The sequence below is a fragment of the Cololabis saira genome, chromosome 10 (assembly GCF_033807715.1).
Source record: "Cololabis saira isolate AMF1-May2022 chromosome 10, fColSai1.1, whole genome shotgun sequence".
Lineage (NCBI taxonomy): Eukaryota > Metazoa > Chordata > Actinopteri > Beloniformes > Belonidae > Cololabis > Cololabis saira.
In genome coordinates this window covers 20,663,089-20,684,973 of record NC_084596.1, presented here as the reverse complement: position 1 = coordinate 20,684,973, position 21,885 = coordinate 20,663,089, and the positions used below count along the sequence as shown (strand labels likewise).

At 41.5% G+C, this 21,885-nt stretch overlaps 2 protein-coding genes across 5 annotated transcripts in view; one reads left to right on the top strand and one right to left on the bottom strand.

Moving 5' to 3' along the window:
• The first annotated feature begins 1,921 nt into the window (after nt 1-1,921).
• On the top strand, nt 1,922-5,953 carry gpr160 (G protein-coupled receptor 160). Of its 3 annotated transcripts, none has more exons than XM_061731061.1 (2): nt 1,922-2,015; nt 4,572-5,953. In XM_061731061.1, the coding sequence occupies exon 2, from the start codon at nt 4,622-4,624 to the stop codon at nt 5,495-5,497; it is 876 nt and encodes a 291-aa protein (XP_061587045.1). In that variant the 5' UTR covers nt 1,922-2,015; nt 4,572-4,621; the 3' UTR covers nt 5,498-5,953. The 3 variants fall into 3 exon arrangements, with proteins under 3 accessions (XP_061587045.1, XP_061587046.1, XP_061587044.1); XM_061731062.1 differs by having other exon boundaries at nt 1,935-2,131; XM_061731060.1 differs by having other exon boundaries at nt 1,935-2,586.
• Nucleotides 5,954-7,129: 1,176 nt separating this feature from the next.
• The window catches only part of skila (SKI-like proto-oncogene a), a 33,973-nt gene continuing 19,217 nt past the window's right edge, over nt 7,130-21,885 (bottom strand). The window contains exons 2-7 of one of the 2 annotated variants that reach the window (XM_061731974.1): nt 19,790-19,885; nt 19,097-19,185; nt 17,137-17,279; nt 14,684-15,048; nt 13,035-13,265; nt 7,130-11,274 (exon numbers count right to left, since the gene is read on the bottom strand). In XM_061731974.1, coding sequence (XP_061587958.1) covers nt 11,020-11,274; nt 13,035-13,265; nt 14,684-15,048; nt 17,137-17,279; nt 19,097-19,185; nt 19,790-19,885 — 1,179 coding nt within the window. In that variant the 3' untranslated portion in view covers nt 7,130-11,019. The remainder of the gene's footprint in view (nt 11,275-13,034; nt 13,266-14,683; nt 15,049-17,136; nt 17,280-19,096; nt 19,186-19,789; nt 19,886-21,885) is intronic. The other variant, XM_061731975.1, reaches the window with a different exon arrangement.

The window sequence follows — 21,885 nt, the reverse complement described above, 5'->3', positions numbered from 1 at the left end:
TTCTCTACCAGCAGTTTGAATTTCCCCTTTTCTTTGTTAATTGTCTCAACACATTTTTATAATAAATGAATATAAACACATTTTAGCAATTGAACAGTTTTGCAGTTTGTCTTTCTTCCCCTTAATCTTATGCCCCCACTTTCTGTCGTTCAGTGAGAGAACTGATCTAATTTCTCCTGCCAGGACTTTAAATCTGGGCTGGATGGTGTCAGGTTCTCATGCACATGTGAAGGTGCTGGTGAACCTGGAACGATATTTAGTTTTAATTATGTTCATTGTGGAGAAAGCTGCTTCACAGCTGTATCTGGACTCAAACATGGGTGTTTTAAGATTTTATTTATTTAAGATATTAAATTAATCAGTTGTCTCAGCGTGTCAGGCTTCATCCGAGCCTGATCAGCTGCGCCCACAGCTCTCCGCGCTGCAGCCCAGTCACTTTCCGATGCTTTTGCAACAACAGTCCAGTCCAGCAGACACCCACGCATCTACCATCCTTCAGCAGTAACGACGGGCAGCAGCGGGCTCCGCGGCCGCGGGGACGCGTCGGCTCCCGCTCAGCCGGGCGGCTCCTCCCGCTCTCCGGCCCGCCTCTGCGGGGGAGCTCCCCCGGGAGTCTCGTCTCCTTCTCGGCTGCGAGCCCCAGGTCTCGCCGTCCGCCCCAGGTGTCCGCCACAGAGCTGCCGCCGGGCAATCACTGGCAAATCACGCCCCCCTTCCCCTTTCTCATGGTGGCTTCCATTACGTCCGCCTTAAGCCTGAATAATGGTTCCGCGTAAATCGACGCAGAGCCTACGCTGTAGAATCCCTGATCCTGGTGGATCTAAACGTACTCTGTGCAAAATAAATGATTTTTTCTGTAAATACACACCATTTCTCTTACTATTACACGTACAGCTAGCTGAGTGTCTTCTCCTCATTTGGTCGGGAGTTGCTATGCAGTCCCACGGCCCTCGCGGCCCACACTTACAAAACTGAATTTTTTTTTGCGGCCCTCTAGAGGGCGCTCGCGGCCCAACGTTGGGCCGCGGCCCTATGGTTAAGAATCACTGCACTAGAGGGCTCATTCTTTTTGGTTTGGAACGCTTCATCTGACATTATTACTAGAAAACTTAAAACGTATACGAATTTTTTTCATAAATCCTGCCTCAAGCTCCTTTAACTCCAGGTGAAACTACTTAAAGTTGAGTAAATTAACTCAAATCCGCTGTTCTGGAACCGAAAACTCAGAGTTTCCAATCTCAGAGTAGATCAACTAAGAGTTCAGGATTAGACTCAGAGTTTGTTGAACCTGCTTTGTGAAACAGACCCCTGAACCTCTATAAGTGGAAGCATAGTTGTAGTGCTAAATTGTTTTATATTTGGTTCATTTTTCTTGTGTTTGATGACTTTTAATAGATAAATTGTTTTTAGTATCAAGACTGTCTGGGATAGATGTTAAATCAGTAGCAGAGACTGATATCTCCTTTATTACTTTGTTAAATGTCTACTTTTAAAATGTATGCAGCATCCATATATTGCATATCTTAACACTATGTCACTTCATTATTATTTCTCACTGGCTGAGCAAGTAACATCGTGATGCATAGTTGAAGCTGTCCTACAAACCTTTTTATTTAGTGCTGGATTTAAGTAATGCACCGCAATGCACCTGAACCTTTATTTCTTACATTTCATTTGTTTTATTTTTTTTAACTTATGTCTGTCTGTCTGATTTTAAATTATTTTACACTTCATGCATATAAAAAATGTTGTTTTTTTTTATGTAAAGCACTTGTCTTATAGGCTACATGAAATATACTTTACAAATAAACTGCCCTCACCTCGCCTCGCCTCACTCTCTTTTGACCTGACAGTGACATCTGTATGTTTTTTCTTCTTTTCTTCAAGCCCCACCCAGTGAATAAACAAGGAAACAGACTGACTCATTGCTGTTATATTACATGACATGAAAGCATTCACACAAGAGCCTATATGGATTTGAATTGGTCCCTCTGATCTTGAACAGAAGAAAGCAGGTATGGTGAATGATGGATGCAGAGTGTGACAAGAAAGAGAAACATTAAGAGTAACATTAAGAGTATACCGTGAGAGGACGCCTTGTGGTTGAATAAAACAAAAACTTCTACTAAAGGTAACTCTCTGAGACATAGTGGCACTCACGCTGTGAGCTAATATTTGATCAGTGTCGACAGGTGCAGATGTGCCTGTTTTTTCTGTGGGAAAATAGAAAGATTGACGGAGAATTAGAGAAATTCAAACCGAGTTGGAGTGTTTTCTATATGTAGATAGATAGATAAACCTTTTATTGATCCTTTTGGGGAGGTTCCTTTCAGGAAATTGGTGGGTGAATGGTCAAGAGATTGAAAAAGTTATGAGTTTGCCCTTGGAAGATAACTTTAAGATTCGTGGTGAGTCATAAACGCAGTCTGGGCAGAGATAAGCAAGGGTCGTTCTGGTTGGGATGACAATCAGGTTTTGCCGGCAGCTTCCTGGTGGGAATACAATTAATGTTGTACTGCTTTCGTACAGAAACCACAGACCTCTACAGCAAGTTCATTATTATCTCTAGAATACACTGACCACCTGGTAAGCCTTTTTCTGATCCCTTTTTTGATTTATTTGTTATACTATCTTATCTATCTAAACTATCTTAAAGGACAAATTATGTCAAATTGGAGATGCAGAGCCTTCAGTCACTCTGCCCTCGGTTTTCTCTCTGATTGTGACTCATTTGAAGGGAAGGGAACACATGCTAGACTTTTATTTGTTGATTTTTCATCTGCTTTTAATACCATTCAAACCCACATTTTAATAGAGAAACTTTTAGAAGATTTTAAATTAAGTCTTAACCTTGTTGGCTGGATTTTAGATGTTTTATCAAATCGAACAAGAGAGTGAGCGTGAACAACACTCTGTCTGACCGAGGGTCTTCCTCGATTGGTTCTCCACAACGATGTGTTTTACACGACCACTTTCAACTAATTCAGTCGGGATGCAGATATAGAGTACCAAAATGCAAAACCAAATGTTGTAAACATAGTTTTATACCTGCTGCTATAACTCTCCTAAATAAATAGATATGTTTTTAGCCTTTTATGTTATGATTATGGTTTATTTTCATGTTGTATGTGTACTAATCGTTTTTTTCGTATTGTAAGGCAAATTTACCTTCGGGTACAATAAACTTGAACTGAACTGAACTGAACATTTTTAACGTCTTTCATATATTTTCTATTATGGTTTTATGTATGATATGATATTTTATTATATTATGGTTTTATTGTTTGTTTTTTTTCCCTTAGTACAATGTCCTTGTGTACTACAAATTTAGCAGTTTCATGTGTAAATAACAGTTATTATTTGGGCCTGAGCACTGACAGTGCGAAGGCCCTATTGTATCTGTAGGTATTTTTTTTCTCGTTATTTTTATTTTTCCGACGAAATGAGGGCCCTTTTGCCCCCCTAAACGTGCCCCAAAAGTCACCAAATTTTTCACGCAAGCCAGGCCTGGCGAAAAATGTGATATTTAATGGTTTGCATTAATGGGTGTGGCCTAATGGCTCAACAGCGCCCCCTAGAAAACTTTGTGCCTCAAGCCCCACAATACGGTTTGACGTACATGCATGAAAATCGGTACACACCTGTATCATGTTGCAACTTAAAGAAAAGTCTCTTGGCGTCATGGCCGAAACCGAACAGGAAGTCGGCCATTTTGAATTAATTGTGTAATTTTGGTACAATTTATGCCATTTCTTCGGCCGTTAATGCGGCCCGAACCGTAACGTGCACCCAGGTGTGTTATACATCAAAATCTGCGTCTCCATCCTGCGACGATGGGCATTACTTTTCTCAGTCAAAAGCGTTACCGTGGTGACAATAGACGCCCCTTCATCTGATTGGTCCATATTTGATAGTTCCTACTTTCTGCCATAACTTTTGAATGGTTTGACATAAAGAGTCGTAGGTGGTGTCATCGGACTTGACCTTTATTGGTGAAAATTGCACACGTGAGGGCCCATTCATCGCTGCTTGCAGCTTTAATTATCATTATTATTTCATTTGTGACATCGACATAGAGAACCCTCCAGGTTAACTATCATGTTTCACTACAGTATGTCTGTTGGTTGTGCGAATATTCACTAAGTTAATTTTCACAAGTAAGGGGCTGCTGACATGCCATCGTTTTTGTAGACATTTCTTGTAAGTTTTTGCCAAGTGTTTGCAAAAACCTATTATTGCAGGTTTATTTATGCCTGCTCCTTATGTTATAATAGCCACTGAATGTCACTCCGTAGCAATACCACCTCTGGCCACATGGGGGCATGTAGATCTGTTGTGTAGACAGAAGAGCCAATGACAATTCTGCTGCTGACAAGTAGGGACGGTCGTCCAACCAGAGGGTCCAACAACAGGTGCTGTTTGTCTGGGTTTATGCCAGGGGCGGACACATGAACGTTCTTGTAATATACTTCCCCTATGTGGTCAGAAGTGGTATTGTTACCTCATGTAGCAAAAAACAGTAAAAAAGCTCATTTTGATTTGATTTTTTTTCAACTGTTTTTTCTCTGCAGTGTCAGCAATGCCTCCACTTCGGGTTAACAAGTCCTCCAAAGTATAAATCATGTTTACCTCCATCACCTTCATCGTGCTTGGTCTGGTAGGGAAATGTCTACTCAACTGGATCCTGGTGCTTCTCCAGAATCACATCTGCAGAAGCTTCCTGGGAGTTTTCAGCATTTCTTTGACTCTCGTTGACGGAGCAATGACCTTTATTCTCACTACACTGCACATCTTCGGTGATGGATATATCGTCCTCTCCGGCTACCTGCTCACAAGGTATCATGTGTGTTTCTTGGTGCAAATTGTTGGAGAGGTCCAGGGAGTGCTGCAGTGGCCTGTCGTAGTAATGGCTGCTCTGGACAATATCTGCAGTGTGACTCAGAGGTGGCGTGCAGCCACTTTCAAGTCAAAATGGATTCTCTATGCATTCGTGACTGTGTTCCTGTGGTGCATCTCTATTCTCTACACCTTCCTGGGGTCTGACTTCATTCCAGTCATGGAAGACATTTCCCACCACCAGATACACACATGCTGGGTCATCTACTCCTTGCAGACGCTGCACATTGCCTTGGCGCTCCTCCTCCTTTTGGGCTGTTCTGCACTGTGTGTTAAGAGCCCTCTCACGCTTCATTGCTTTTATCTATCTCCAGACCAAAATCAAACTCACTGTCAGAGGAGTTTCGTCCAACGAGTCCTGTGTATATTCTTCCACAGTTGGACCCTCCTTCTGTTTTACCTGGCCGTCCTCTTCCTTGTGGGAATACCCTCACACCTGGGCTTGAACGTTGCCTGGCTCTGTTTCCTCAACAGCCTTCTGGCAGCAGTTGTTTCATGTGTATACGGACGTTTCTGTGCGACGCTGCAGCCATCCAGTGGCTTGGTAGCAGTTCCCCCACACTGTTTCTGCGAGTGGAAATGTTCAGTTACTTCATTTTAGCCTGGCTGCAGAAGACAAGACACAATAACGACCACAAACTGGAAAAACTGAAACTGACTGCATGTCTTGTACAAAAGAATATTTGTGTATAGACAGAAATGGAGCTGCTACATTTCCAAACTTCCTGCAAAAGGAAATGCAAAAATGAATTTTGTTGAATTATTCTCAGTGTCACAGGCCTGATGATGTAATCGGAGGATTTTAATATTACAGGTCTGACCAAGGAGTGAGACAGCGGACAAACCATTAAACCTCTGAACTACTACGTTCCTTAAGGCCAAACAGGAGAAGCTCATACGTCATATAAAATTGGGCCTTCTCTTGTATGAGTTAGAAATAAAGGAATTTTATCTGACGATCTCCATCTGTCGGAGTTTTCTATGATTCAAATAAATATATTCAGCAACATTATTAAAAAGAATAAAAATTGCCTTTATTGTTGTTTTTGGTCGAATATTTTGCCTTTATGGTTTTACTGTAATAAAAGAGTTTTAAGGATTTACAAATGACGGCATTCTGTTTTCCTCACGCAAAAGCTCAGTTTTCACATCACAGTGCCCTTTTAAGTTGTACTTTCACCCTGATTAAACTTTATAGTTTACTGAAACGTTGTTAAACAGTGTGGCTTCCAAAGTGTTAAGAGGAGACCTGCAAAGATCTTTAAAAACAGTCAACTCTGAAGACTTACATTACTGTCCTGTGAGACAGAAATGCAGGAATCTTTACATGTTTGATGTAAAATGGTCATACTCCGGAGCTTATTTAGAGTTTAATACCTAGTATATAGTACCTTTTCTTTTCTTTCTTCTTTTTGAGAGTAAGTAGTCTAAACTTTCATAGTCATTTCACCAAGATGACATGAATCAAGCGGTTTTGAGTTAAAAGACAATATATTTAAGACAAAAGGTAATTAATCAGACAGGAATGCGGTGCATGGAGTGCTGCTTGGGTATTTGCAAAAAAGTGTAACCCTCAGGTGCTCTTCAGTCGGGGAGATCCATAAAATGTTGTAGACAGAGAACTGAGGCACTCATGAGGGTAAGATTAATAAAATGCCTTTATTGTTGCATGGCTAATCTATTAAAAGCGTGTCTATGCGTTTCAGCCAAACTGGCCTTCGTCAGGACAGAAGTGAAAAACTTCACTTTCACTTCTGTCCTGACGAAGGCCAGTTTGGCTGAAACGCGTAGACACGCTTTTAATAGATTAGCCATGCAACAATAAAGGCATTTTATTAATCTTACCCTCATGAGTGCCTCAGTTCTCTGTCTACAACAAAAGGTAATTAATGTTAGCAAAAGGTTGCAAACTTGTTACGTCAAAATATTTTCTCATGATTACAAACGTTATTCCGCTTCAATGATAGTCTGGATAAGGTTTTAACAGAGGAATCGAGGTATTTCTAACTTTCTATGTGCACAATAAGGGTATAGAAAACTGTTTGTACAGGTATTTCCTTCTGGTCGACCATACAAGTCGACAACCGACGTGTTGCAACCTGCTGTCGAGAGAAGCAAAGGGAGGAGAGTTCGTGGCCTCTGCTCCTAACACTTACCTGACTTATCATAAATAAGTACAGAACCAGTTGGATGGGAGCATTATGTGAAGCAGAAAAGGACAAAAACGCAAGACTAGTTTTGACACTACAGAACTTTACTTGAATTTGATCCAAGTTCATCGTCTATACAGGAGTTATTTACAAGATCTGAAATCAGGGAGGGGAAAATAGCAGAAATAAAACACTAAATACAACTGAGGTATCAGCTAAAAGCATTTACAGGTATGTCATTTACTAGTAAATAATGATGATCAACAGTTAGAGATGCAGTGTCTTCTGCTTAAAAAACATCTTATATCACAACATGAGGTAGGAGAACAGTGTCTCTATTCATGCAAGAACAAAAGTCTCATCACACTGTAGTATTGGCAACATAGTACGCAAAGGTCATAGACAGACACTGCATTTCATGTTTCAGAAGAGCATCAAGGGGAGAAGGTTCTTCTTACCAAAGCAATTTATTTTTCTATCTTTCACAGGATGTATACAAATTGAAACATGATAGTCTTAGTAATCAGTGATCAGTCACCACTGCAGCTCCACTTTCAAAAAAATCTGCCTGAAAATTGCACATGTGACTGTGCCTCCATGAAGCCGATCGGAATCCTGAATGAGTTCATGTTAAAAAAGCGTCACGTTAAGACGCTGCTTTGTCAATTGGGCAAAATTCACACCTGCACAGATTTATAAACATCTTCTCGTAACACTGCGCAAAGCAAGAGTTATCAGAGTGCACTCTATCAGTTAGTCTCTTCTTTTTCTCCTCATCATAGCTGTACACTCAGGATAAACAGCAACCCCTTGTGTGCCAAATGCAAACTACTCTGAATGTAAACGAACAGACTTTACACATCTCTAATAGATATCTGCTCATGTGTTGAATAAAAACAGTACTTTAGGTTTGTGTTTTTCTGTAGGAGGTAAATAAGTGAATAAAAACTAATACTGATCTGAGTGACCACTAACGAGGATAATATAGGATTTTAATGAGAAAACATAACCGCACGTCCAGAGCTACATAAGCAAGTTTTTACCTCTTTCCCTTTTGGAAGCGTCTGTGCTTCAGTCTGACCTGGGAGCGTGACACACTTGCACACCAATTCCAATCAAATCGGGCCACAATTTACAGTCTTCATAACATTACTCATCACCCTCTTGGCCAATAATGATATAAAACTTTCACATATTCAATATTCATGCATATGAGCCTTCAGTCTGTGCGTTATGTGGAGGGAACTCTCAAGTATTTTCTTCTTTTTTCTATCTCTCTCTCTTTCTTTCAGAATCAACAGACTAACAGAGCGGCTCGGTGGGGAAAAAAAATGCAAGGGCAGAAAAACATGCAAAAAATAAATAAGTAAAAACAATTATTTTTGTTTGTTTTCTTTCTGTCTTTTTCAAAAATGCATTTTATTTCTATAAATTAGCAATTTAGCCCAGGGGCAGGGGGGTTCAAAGAAGAGAAAATAAAAAAGCTTACATTACGTATTAAAAAGTCTGTTAAGATGAAACCCACAAAAACAGTTGCATCAGTTCATGGGCGGGCAGGGGGGGGTAACCAAGTACGGTTTTCCTATTTTGCCATTGTCCTGCTTTCTATCTGAGTAAACTCACTTCACTGCCCCACATCCACTCAACTAAAGTTCATTTTCCACATCCGTAAAGATTATTATTTATAAAAGAAAAGGAAAAACATTTAGGCTGACTGAAGCCTTAGTTCTGGTCCAAATTATATAACTTTCTGAAGATTATTTATATAATGAACAGTTAATATATTAATGACTACTGTATTTACAAAGTGAATATAAATCTTTTGTTAATATGTTAAATATTTTCTTTCATTATTTCAATAAAGGCTTAAATGAAACATCAAACCCATTCCACAGAACGTGGGTTTGCTTTCACCTGCACCTGCTTTCATGACTGTCAATAAACCCCGACTGCACTCGTTCCTCTCTTTCAGGTCTGTTATTGTAAAGGGAAGCTGTGTAAGAAAGTCTGCATTGAACAGGATGGAGCACAGTGGAATGTCTATCAATTTGCATTAATAGCAGATGCATAAAAAAAGCTAAAAGTTCAGCCATATCTGATCCCATTACACAGTTATTTACACACACATACATTCATACACACACACACACACACACACGCTTGGTGGCAATAAAAAGCGCTTTTGTCTGGCGACTGACACAATAAAAGTCCTCTCTTCCTCTGACTGGACGTCTGGTTGCTCTCCTGGGCATTTACAAAAGGCAACACATCCCCAGCTGATCCGGCACTGGAGATGGGTGAAGGGGGCGAGTATGAGTGAGATAGTGACTGTGGAGTAGGAAGAGGAGGGAGGTCGCTGAGAGCTGAGGGATCCAGTATGAAGTCACCCAAGGGTGGGCAGAGGGCCCCAGACAAACAACAGCTGCCCCCATTCTGGTGGCAGGAAACAAAAAGGTTTCCCCCGCTACCCACGGTATCCGGGCCACCCAGCCTGCCAGGTTGGGGGAGTTAGTTTCCCCCGGCCGCCCCTCTCTTCCCCTGCCTGCCTGCCTGCACTTGGCTGTTTGTTCAACCAGGCAGAATAACTGGAAAGAGGAGCCAAGCCTCCCTGGACCAACTATTTTCACCTGCGGCCCACATTCTTATATGACACTGCTAAAAAAACAAAAAAAGGGCGAGGATGAAACCGTCTGCAAAGGAGAAAAACAAACAAAAACCCCAAAAACCTGATCGTCTGCTGACAACATACAAGTTGGCACATTGTGCTGCATGAATGCGTGAACTGCTACGCTCAAAGAGTGGGCTGAATTTGTTACCTGCTGAATTTAAGCACACTACTAAGTGTGTGTGTGTGGGGGGGGGGGGGGGTCCTTCTTCTTATTCTACCCTTGTATTGAGAAACATTCCTCTTCCAAAAAAATCTGGGGAAAGGGGCAAGTGCAAAACACCAGCTTTGAGTCTTAAAAGAGCGCAGCATTTCCTCTTGGGTGTAATGTGATGGAGGGTGTGAGACGCTGGGCAGCGAGTAGATGAACCAAGGGTTTGTTTGTCTGGTTTTTTTTTTGGTCTACAGGTGAGTGTCCAGGTCCAGCCCAGCAGAGAGAAGAGGAAACCAGTCTGTGATTCAGGCCAGAATATTTCATAACTAGCTACCTTGTAGGGTTGACACTCAAAAAGAAATAAAAAAAACAAACAAAAAACAGTCACTTCAAGTTCAGCGTCACTATTGGCATATTTTCATGAGGTTTCACGACATCTGCAAATGACAAATGTCTTCTTTTGTACAGTAAAGGTCTTGCACCTCCATAAAGATATTTTAACATTATATTTTTCTTTGCATTTATAAGGAGTCCAAAACGAAACAAAAACATCTTGAAATGTCTATGTCTTCTGCACTCGCTGGTAGTTGAGTGTTTGTTTTAATGTGTAGAAAGACAGAGCAGGCACACGACCAGGCAGCTTCACGTGTCTGCAGGCACCGGCTGCTGTGCCAGGTAGTAGGATGAGTTGTTGTCAGTATGGAGCAGTCCAAAGTCAAGTCCTCAGCTCCAGGGACCAAAGAGCGGGAGGGGATACGCAAGGAAAATCAATCAAGGTGGGGGGGTGGTGATTGGCTGAACTGGTCACTACCTGACCAACCTCCTGTCCACAAAGCAGCAGTTTGTTCATTAAAAACCATAAATTAAATCAAATGTATATGCCCAAAAATCTTTAAATACTGTGTAAAGAGAAAAGAAAAGAAAAGAAAAAAAAACAACATTTAACTTTTAATTCATGTCAAATTATAAAAAATAAAGTCCAACACTGAAATAAAACAGAAGGAAGGAGAGATGCACAACTCCAAAACAGCCTGAGTGGATGTTGAGCTCATGTCTGCTTCAGGCTGATTTGTTTACGTCTTTAGAGTTGGCGGGTGACGGGGAGAGCAACGAGGGAGGGAGGGAAGGAAGGAGGACCCCGGAGGGGGTCGCAGTTACTTTTGTCCAGCCGCTGAAGCCTCTGACACAGAGAAAGAGCAAGGTGGGGTGCTGGTGTTTGGGGGTCCGGTGGAGGGGGTGAGAGGGGGAGAGGGGCTGCCTCCCATGGTGCCAGACTGGGCCATCTGCTGCTTGAGCTGGGCGATCGTACGCTCCAGCCTCTCTCGCGCCTCCCGCTCCCTGCGCAGCTCCTCCTGCAGCTCCTGGCGGTCGGCTTCTGCCCTCTCCAGTCTCTGACGCAGCTCCGACAACTGGGAGGAAACACAGAGTCACGGGACCAAGTTATGACTACAGCACATCAGAAGATATTTAGTCTGACATTCAACAACAGCACATCAACATTTATGGTCTTTATGCTAGATTTAGCAATTAAGTCTTACAGATCACAAGACTCAAGATATTGTTATAAATGTAGTTTCATCTGTAGCTTCCCTTAAGTCTAAAACATATCTGACATGAGCAAGACTCGGGTTGAGATCACTGACTGCGTTTACATGCACTCAATAACCCTTTTAAAACCCGAATATTGGCAATAACCAATAACCACGGCCATGTAAACACCAATAACCCCTTTGAATAACCTGAATTTGCTCATATTCCGGTTTTTAAAAACCCGAATATGACCCCTGGGTTACTCCTTTTAAAACCTGAATATTCGGTCATGTAAACGCCTAACGGGATATCCCGATCAAACGGAACATGAATTTGTTTTCTGCGCATGCTCTGTTCGCAAGGAATCCTGGTCTTTTGAGTCCAGGAAGTTCTTCTAAACACGGCGAAACGCAAGACCACGCCACACTTTTGGAGTGAGGAGGAGACTAATCACTTCATAAATGTAATGAAGGATATGAACATTTTGGCATTTGTAGACGGTAGAAAGTACCGGGATAGCGAGATTTACAAGAAGGTTAGTGAAAAGTTGCGCGAAGCAGCATTTGTTTTGGATACAGGAAGAGGAAGCGGAAATGACGCTAATTGCGTCATCACGTTCTCCGCGCGTCGCTGGTTTGATCGGGATATCCTGAATGATTAAGTACCATGTATACAGGGATAACCCTGTTTGCTCGCGCATGGAAACGGAATATTCCGAATGTTTCAGTAACCGGAATATTAGCAATAACCCGAATTTTGACTGCATGTAAACGTAGTCACTGAATTGCTACTTTTGTTCAATCAAGTCTAGAAATCTGAAAATGAAAAGGCATTACGATCAGGTGATCATTCATGAAGGCATAAACTTTAAATATCTGAATCCCCTGCAAGTTGATTTTTAAGTGATACACTAATGGTCTCATTAAAATGTTTTGAAAACATGTACATAAAGAAATTCTACCCATGTGTAGATTAAGACTTATCCAGTACTGTAGTATCTATCTACACTTATATTGTTGATGTTTCAGCCATTAGAGGTCACATTTCACTGCTCAGACATGGACACTGATGTAACTGTGTTTACTAAACATTTCTGTCAAGCAAAGACAATCGTGACATTCCCGTCGCTGGTTAAGGCCAGACAAATCTGTTATAAATATTATCACTTTTCCAAGGACACAGACAAAGAAACATACACGTTTTCAAACATATTGCTCCACTGTGCCGCCACTCATCACTTTAACAGCATATGAAATTGCAAAGGGAGAGCATGAGTTTGATGCTAGTGGGAGTGAGGCAGGAAACAGATGAGCCTCAAACACAGGAGGTGATAGTGAAACCTTGAGTTCAGGAAACAAAACACCATCTATCAAGACTGAGTCTGGTGGAAACCCAAACAAAAAGGCAATGGTGTACGTTTATACGTTCTTGCACAGCACTCACAGTCACCCAGTGACTCACACAGTTCGTGCAAAATATTATTCCAACTATTCAACCAAGTATTACTATGCTGAGGGTTGTGCTGATATTTCACTGATTTCAGTCTCTGGTGAAAATAACAGTGTGCATTACTAAGTTACAGTATGTTCCCGACCCCAACTGCCTCAGAAGCCACAAATCAATGGTTGCCAGGCCGTACCTGAGCAGTATAGTGGGCCTCTTGCTGGCGCTGGGAGCCCGGCTCGCATGCACAGGCCTGCTGTCGGAGCTGCTCCAGACGGGTCTCCAGTTCCAGCTGTTCCTGGCGTGCCTGGTTGAGCTGCCGGGCCTGCTCACTGTGCACCGCCTCCAGCTCGCTCCGGAGCTCTCGTTGCTCTGCGCTCAGCTCCCGTAGCCTCGCTGCTTCTCCCCCACGCAACGCCTCCAGCTCCTGCAGACACAAAGGCTGAGTTAAGGAAAATAACAATAGCATGAAACAGTACTGACCCCTGTAGGAATAACAGTTTACATTACAAGCCTTCACAAGGAGGAGTAATGTTTGAGACTTCAGACGCTTGATCACGGGCTTGTAGTACTAAAAACCTTTCTGTTCAAATTCTGAGTTCTGACTTTTGCATTTTGTAACCTGTGTCACACATATTTACACATATTTGCAGTAAAGAAGAGAAAGAAGGACAAAAAAAAACTTTTATTATTTTGAATATATATTCTATTTATATATATATATATATATATATATATATATATATATATATATATATATATATATATATATATATATATATATATATATATATATATATATATATATATATATATATATATATATAACAATATATCGTGCCACGAAGTTTCGCGATACAAAAACGTCACAATACGTGTCGTGGAGGTGACAAAGTGTATTGCGATATTGTGTTATTAATATTAATCTTTTGTGTTGTATAGTAAGGCGCATCCGACCGCGCCTCGACCCGCGGACCAAAATCTTACTACGCTCAAAAGAAAGTAATACCGTTTTGCGGTCCCGATCACGGGAAAATATTTGTACTTGTATGAAACTGAAGATGCATAATGCAAACCTGACATTTACTTTTAGTAGTTTGTGGAAAATGGTTGGCCTGGCTTTCTCTTTAAAACTTAAACAGTTATAAAGCATTACAAACTGTAACAATAGGGCAAATGCACAGCATTGTTTTTTATTTTGTGTCTTTCAAATAAAAGACAATTTTTTCCAGTCATATGTTCCTCATGCAAGGTTGTTAAAAAAATATTGCTATAATATCGTATCGTATCGTTATCGTGACCTCAATATCGTGTATCGTACCGTATCGTGAGATTAGTGTATCGTTACACCCCTAATATATATATATATATATATATATATATATATATATATATATATATATATATATATATATATATATATATATATATATATATATATATATATATATATATATATATACATACATATATATATATATATAAAAAATGAAAAGACATAATGAATAGTAGGAAAACGCTGTTTATGTTTAACCATTATTTTCTTATAGTCGACATCTAATTTTAGGCTTTATTAAAAACATACTTCAGCAGAAGCTGTGAGCCCCACAGAGATGTAGGTCAACTGCTTCTCTATGTGTTAACTGAAATTAATCTTGTGGGTTATAATCATTTGTTATATTAATGAATTATTGTGTTCTGCTGGCGGAGAGATGGAGAGGTCGTTGGAAGGCGTGGATCACCTCTACAATTACGTCAAGGACACTTATCGTAAGGTGGAAAGAGTTATGGTCTAGACTCTAGTTTATCTTGGAATGATTTATCTTGGTTTTTGTTCTTTCTCACCAGTTCCAGCTGCAGCTGCTTGTGCAGGGTGGAGTTGAGCTTCTCCTGCTGCCGGCTGTACATCTGCATGATCTCCAAAACAATCCTGTCCTTGTCGTCCTCCAGCCCCCCGACAACCACTGCAGCGTCGCTCGCACCACAGCTCATGTCCTTAGCAGCTACTTCCGTTACCGATGACAACGGCGATGCGGGAGGAGGAGGAGAGCTGTGGGTGGGAATGTGGGTGGCTTTCTTACAGCCCACGCTGCTCATCTCCATGGAAACCGCCTGGGTTTGGCATTCCCGCTCAGTGGCCGAGCCAGCAGCAGCACATTGGGATTTGACTTCTTCGTCATCAGCGGTTACGGGAGGCGACGCGTGAAGATCTAGGGAGGGGAAAGGAGAGAAGGATAAAAAGGGTGGTTGAAAGAGAGGACGTGCGAGACGTGGTGGTCTACAATTCCCACTAGTACTTAGGAACAGCCTCAAACAACCTCAAATACTCAAACTTGTTCCCCAGCAAAAGCACACACACACACACAGTAACAGCCAAGGAACCAAACACTCGCCCACAAATTCACCTTCCGTTTGCCCTCAGACACCCGAACATACATAAAAGGCCTTGTGTAGGAGCACTGCACATCCCCGCGCAAACTCCTCCTCCGTTTAAACTTTGGTTTGTTTCCTTGCTGCTGTCTTTAAGATGTACATCTTGAGGAACAATGAGTGGGATGCTAATATGTTGTAATAACATCATTTGATCGGTACTTAGATTAAATTCCTTACTCAAATACTAAGTTGGATGATTATCATTTCCAGACTTTCATACAGCTCTTCTTCAAATTAATTCATTAAAATTAACTGCATTAACCTACAAGCATTTTACAGCTTCTTTCCTGTATAGAAAATACAGGAATGCATAAAATTAAGCTTTCATCTGCTGATCAACAACACTGGAAGATAGTTTGCAGTAGCAGAAGTGGGCAATCTTACTCTCAAGGGGAGAAGGGGTAGGAAAAAAAAAAGAGCGGCGCAAAATATGAAGGGGAAAGGGAGACAACAGAAGAAGAGGAGCAGAGCTGAGGGAAACCAGAGAGGAAAAACACAAGGATGGATGGAAGAGGAAGTGCAGGAACAGAAGGAGAGCCGAATCAGAGAGAATGTGGTGGTCGCTGCCAGGAAATGTGAGAGATGGAGGACGGAGGGAAGGCAGACAGATTGGTTGTGGTGGTAAAGGGGAGCAGCACGCCTGAGAAATATGAACGAGAGAGAGAGAGGAAGAGGGATGGCCTGCCAGTCACACGTAGTGTTAATAATGGCAGAGCGGAGCCACTCCTGTGATACATCCTCCCCGTCTATATGTATATCATACACGTAAACGCACGGAAGAGATCACTGCCATTTCCACTGCTTTTGTTCATCAACAGTCAGGTGCCCTCAGAGTTTTAACGCAAAGGTCAATTCAACATTACATGCATCACTGCGGGCTACCAAGTGTGTGTGCGGTAAGTTTATAGTCAGCATGTGTCAGCTCTGAGTGGGTTGTATCAACCTGATTTGCCTGCTGTTGATGTTACAACAGACTTCTGCTGCTTGCCGTATCAATGATAAATATTTAAGCAGACAGGTATTAGACTGTGTCTAATGAGCAGCTGTTGCCTATGACTGACTGTTGAAATAATTGATTCTAAAATTGCCTTTAAAATCAAATTAATATTAATGAATCCTCCGTGTTCTAAATATTTTTTCTGTTATAATTACATACTGTATACAAAGAGGGTTTGTCTTCTTTTTATTCTAACTTTTATCCACGTTATTAGTAAAACACTTCATAATACAATAATAATAATAAAAATACATTTTGATTTTATTATTATAATAATAATAATAATAATAATAATAATAATAATAATAATAACATTATAAAATGTTTGTATATGTATTTATAGCTTAAACAAACCTTATTTGAAATAAATATGGTAGATATTTGATGTTAGATGTAATCTACAGTAAATATTCTCATACAGTAAATATTTTTATCCGTAGTAAAATCAACAGATACAAATATTTACCTGTACTTTTGCATTTAAGGATACTAATATATCATGTTTGATCATGGGATGTTGATTAAATGCTTATGTTTTTAAATGCTTGAGGGGAAGAGTGTCCCAACTTCCTCCTTCCAGGAATTCAGAGAAATGCCGCTCGGCAAAGCCAGACTTCCTCTCCAAGCTTTCTCTGGCACTAGAATTCCTTTGTGTTAATAATCAAAAACATTGTATTCATTCACGCTTAACTTATCTAAGCAACTTAATGTCAAAGTGATGCACAATCTAATCATATTTCACTTTTTGTTCAGTACATTATTTCTCAAATCTGCTGATTTGTAGGCAAAACTCTTTGTTTCTCCAGCTACCGATAAAAATCACAAATGGATGAGTGGATTGGTGAAGCTCTGACGGTTTGTTACTTACCCATTGGAGGTTCCTCATGACCCAGCACCCTGCGGCTGTAGTGGTGTTTGAGCAGCGCTCCGAGCATCTCGGGGCTCATCTCCTCCTCCCTTTGTAGTGAAACGTTGGGAGCCACCATCTTATCATACGTGTACAGGTAGTAACTAAGAGACAGAAGTACAGAGAAAAGAGACATTAAGGCTTATGGAAGCAGATAGATTTCTGTTTTACATTTGGAGTACAAACCCACATGTTTTCAAGTGATTCTTAGCTTAAGTAAACTTTGATGCACTGATAATGTTTAAACTGAATGAAGCATTTCTTCTCATAGAGTTAGATTTTCCAATGGTGGTGGCAGTGATTTCCTTAATTTAATTGGCTTTTTTTTACAATAAAAACTACACACAAATGTATGCAACTCACACGATCATTTACAACAAACAAAAAATAAGTCAGAGCAACAGGGCAACCTTATAGTAACAGGGTGATCTGACGGCAGAAGCTGAAAAAAGAAGAAAGTGGATATTTCTTTTCATCTGCAACAGGATCTCAGCCTAAAAAAAACCGTTGTCTTATCACAAATGTCCAGGTAATGTGTACAAGTGGGAGAGGGATACACCTCCAGAATCCTTTCGGCAGTGCCTGTGTTTTTAAATTACATGTGACCGTGTTCTTAAATTTTAAATTATTTCTGAAGTTGTTGTTTTATACATGTTATTAAAGTCACCGCTATTACACTTTATTCGCTAACAGTTTGCACTCTCATTTTTAATGTTTATTACGTGATTGCTGTTATTTGCGTGTGGACGTGTGCTGCTGCCTTCCTTGGCCAGGTCACCCTTGGAAAAGAGGTCTTGACCTCAATGGATCTTTTTATCTGGTTAAATAAAGGTGAAATAAGATGCTCAGAGACCACTATGCCAACACTTTTCTTTTTGGTTTATTCCTGGCTGCATGGCGGAAGAGGGAGGGGAAGAGAGAAGAGCTCTGAACCCCTCCCCCACCAGCAGGCCCTCCAGACAGCGCTGGGGATGGAGCATGAACTAGGTTAAGCCTGACAGCTCAGTGGGACTGAGTGAAAAGCCCCAGTACTACCAACCAAGCCTTGTTTCTTCTTCTCTGGATGGAAATGAAATGCTGCCTTCGTGCCTGAGGAGGAATCTGAGACTCCTTAAATGGAAAACGAGTCAGAAGTGATTGAATAATGTAAGCCCGGCTTGCATCAGACACGTGTACCACTAATGGATGTTTGCAGCAACCCAAATATGACTAAGCGCTGCTAGAACTGTCCGACAGCCTGACCGAGGCAGGGGATTTCAACGTTACTAACGGTGTGTGATGCAAAAGGTGTACCCTAAACTGGCCTGCTGAACGTCTGACTGTTAGTCGTGTGATGTGGATAGGTGAACAGGAGTCTAATCCCTTTCTAAGCCTCCAGACAGTACGTAAAACGCAGTCACATGTTGGCTAGGCAGTATAAATCGTTTAATTCTCATCTTTAATCTGGGCCAGATTACTACGATAGCTCTAAGAGAGGCAAATCCAAACAAATGCTGGTGTACCCTGAAGAGGGATGAAGGAAGAAACAACAGAAAGAAAAAAAAACATAGAGAGAGGGCTGGTGTAGGATAGAGGACAGAAGGGAACAGAGCCGATGAGGCACGCTAAGACCATGAAATCAGAGATAAAAAAGAAACTGTCAAGCAACGAATCTGTGCTTAATTCTGTCCATTTACAGAAAATGATCTGCAACTACTGTTCCACTAGGCTGCCACGCAATCTTTGTGAATTAAGTCTTTGGGTTTTGTGGAGTTGGGTTTAGGACAAAACTAGACGTACGGAGATTCATCAACATCCCCATTCTCAGATATTTTAACAATAACCGATAAACATTGTATTGTGGTAATAAAGCGTACGTGACAGGTGAAACCCTCCAACTGTGTGTCAGTGTAGATGAAATGAGCTACATATGGTGTAGTACCTGGGATGGACCAGGGTGGGGTGTCCTGGCTCCTCCTTGATGTCCGTGAAAAGCTGATTAAACACCAAAGTGGGTGGAGATTGTTTTCCCTGTGGAAAAGAAAAACCCAAAAACACATAAACAAACGGTATTTTTAAGCTGCTGTTTTATTAGAAGAAAAATCAAAGTATTTCTTCGGTCCAAATTTGAATTTTTAGAGTTCCAATCAGATGCACACACGCGTGCGTACATATGAATACGCGGAGAGATAACGCGGGGACAGAAGGGAATGGGATTTACTCCACATAGAGCTTTGGAGCTGTAATCTGATAAAGATAATATGCATGCACACACGTGAGATGTGAGTGAAGGATCATCCATCACACTTCAGCAGAGACACTTTGCTTGTATGTTCACAAGTCAGAGAAGATAATGGTGATAAAGACACTCCTCCCTGCATGTTAACGTGTGTGCAGCAGTAGGGGGAGGTGAAGAGCAGGGACATGCAGCAGCTGCATGAGTATTTCCTGAAAGGAGAGGGCGGGGGAGAAGTGTGCCACTATGGACGGATGAACAAATATGGGCTGTGTCTGCCAGCGAGGGTGAGGGTAGTGACCCTGAGAAGCGACCTCTGTGTAGAGGAGGGTGAAAGGAGGGCTCGGAGGTGACGGGGAGACGCGTGGATGCATACAAGGAGGGGAAACAATAACTGACCTTTCTCACAGGGTCAGCATCAGCCAACTTGTCATTAGCAGTGCAGAGATCTGCAGAGGACTTCTTCAGCTTGCTCTCCTCTTCCTCCCCGGCCTTCTGAGAAACAACAAGAGAGAGAGAGAGAGAGAGAGTGAGTGGCTGAATTAATAAGCAAACACACCCCAAGGCTAGCACAGACAAAAAGTGAGATAGTGGAACAGAAAGTGCACCACAGAACAGACTCTTTCAGGAAACATAGGATCAAGGGGAAGAGCAAGGACAAGGGAAAAATGTTACAAGCAGCACACAGGCAGAGAAGAAAAACAAAGCGTTATGGCATTTAAAAGGCTAGATAAAAGACAAATGACATCCAGGTGAGAAAATTGAAACAAATGGCATTTAAAGGGGGCATCTTTTAGTCAGGTAAAGGCTGACCCCGCCATGATACACTACAGCAGAAAAAAAGGCTTGTGGGGAAAAGGACTATAAATAAAACACAAGAAAAGCCACTCTGATAGTCAACAAGGCTTTTCCTCATGCTTACACACATGTTTGAGTTACTGCTGTGCACGCAACACAGCAGGAACTAGCCTTTCACCTAACGTACAGATGTAAATTTGTGTGTCTAAATGTTTTGGTGTGACAGTTTCAGCTTTGTACCTTCCTCGGCGTCACTGAGTGTGTTCGGTAAATAATGCTGCTGTCTCTTGTGCTGTCTGTGTGTCATAGAGAGAGAGAGAGAGTGTGTGTGTTTTAAGCAAACAGAGGGCAAGCTCAGTGAGAGGCCACGAGCTGACAGAGCTGATGCTTATCTGTGACAGACAGACCTGACAACACACGCACACACTCTCAAGGGCCCGTGGAACTCAAGAGACAGATAGCAACGGCACCAGAGGAATACTAATTTACAGCACGGCTTGGCAGTCCACACCAAAAGACGCAGGGTCACTAAAGGAGGGAGATGTAAAAGCCGCGTTTCCACTAGCGAGCGTTCCAGATAGATTTTTCAGCACCGGGCCGCTCGCGCGTGTTTCCATTACCAGGAACAGCCACATCCACGGTAATGTGGACTCCAGGAAACTTTACGGGGCCAAAAAACGGCCCTGTAGTATGAGGCTACCTGCTGGGTGGTCTCTGCTGATTGGGTATTCTAAAAGCAGGAAATTACATTCAGCCCTCTCATGTGACCACAAATCATTTAAGCATTTGGACCACAGACATTTTGCTACAAGTACATTTGATGCAGTTAGAGAGCACATGAAAAAAACAATGGATGGACCGACGACTCGGTTCAGGTCTTGCTGTCATATTACAATATCCGATGGGAGGGTTCTTTTAATCTCAATCGCTATGACCACTGTAAAAAAAAAACGACGCAAGTAGCATCCCTTGGTCACACGTTTCTGCTTCTTTTCATTCTTCTGCCGGCCGTTTGTGAACTGCAAAACATTTGCTATTTTTTCAGTCAAAGGTTCTTGTGTGGCGCGACGGTGTAATGGAAACACGCGGCTGAAGGGGCCGAGGAGGCGGCCGGGCCTGTTAGAGGTTCCTGAACTCCTGCTAGTGGAAACGCGCCTAAACAGAATAGCGGGACTGAGGAGTTACAGAGGAAGAGGATAGGAAGAGGAAAAGGAATCCAGTGAAAAGTAGCACACACAAGAGAAAGATGAGACAAAGGTTTTGGAAAGCATCAATAATTGACTTATTAGACGTTTAAAGCTATCCATAACCATTTATCCACACACACAAACAAAATTAGACACGGTGAATAGCAAACCAGCAGCCTCTCGTCTGCATTACTTTTCCATTGGCAGAAGAACACCGTCATTGTGACGGCTAAACAGCCTCAGAAGAATTAAGCCAAATAAACAAAAACTAAGAACAAGAAAGAATTGATTTCTTAGCATTCTCAAAAATCTATTAATTTCACTGTCTTATATAACTTCAAAACATATTCCAGATTTTATAAAATCACATTTATCCAGTACCAAATGTTTTCCATCGCCAAGATTTTTTTTTAATGCCGGGCTGCTTTCACAGTCCAAATTTTATTTCAAGTCTTATTTCAGCTTTAAATTATTGCAAGAAAAGAAGCTATTTGACAACCCACAAAGGAC

Bases quoted from the DNA above. Each gene is read 5' to 3' on its own strand.
- gpr160 (XM_061731061.1), top strand. From the start codon at position 4,622: ATGTTTACCTCCATCACCTTCATCGTGCTTGGTCTGGTAGGGAAATGT.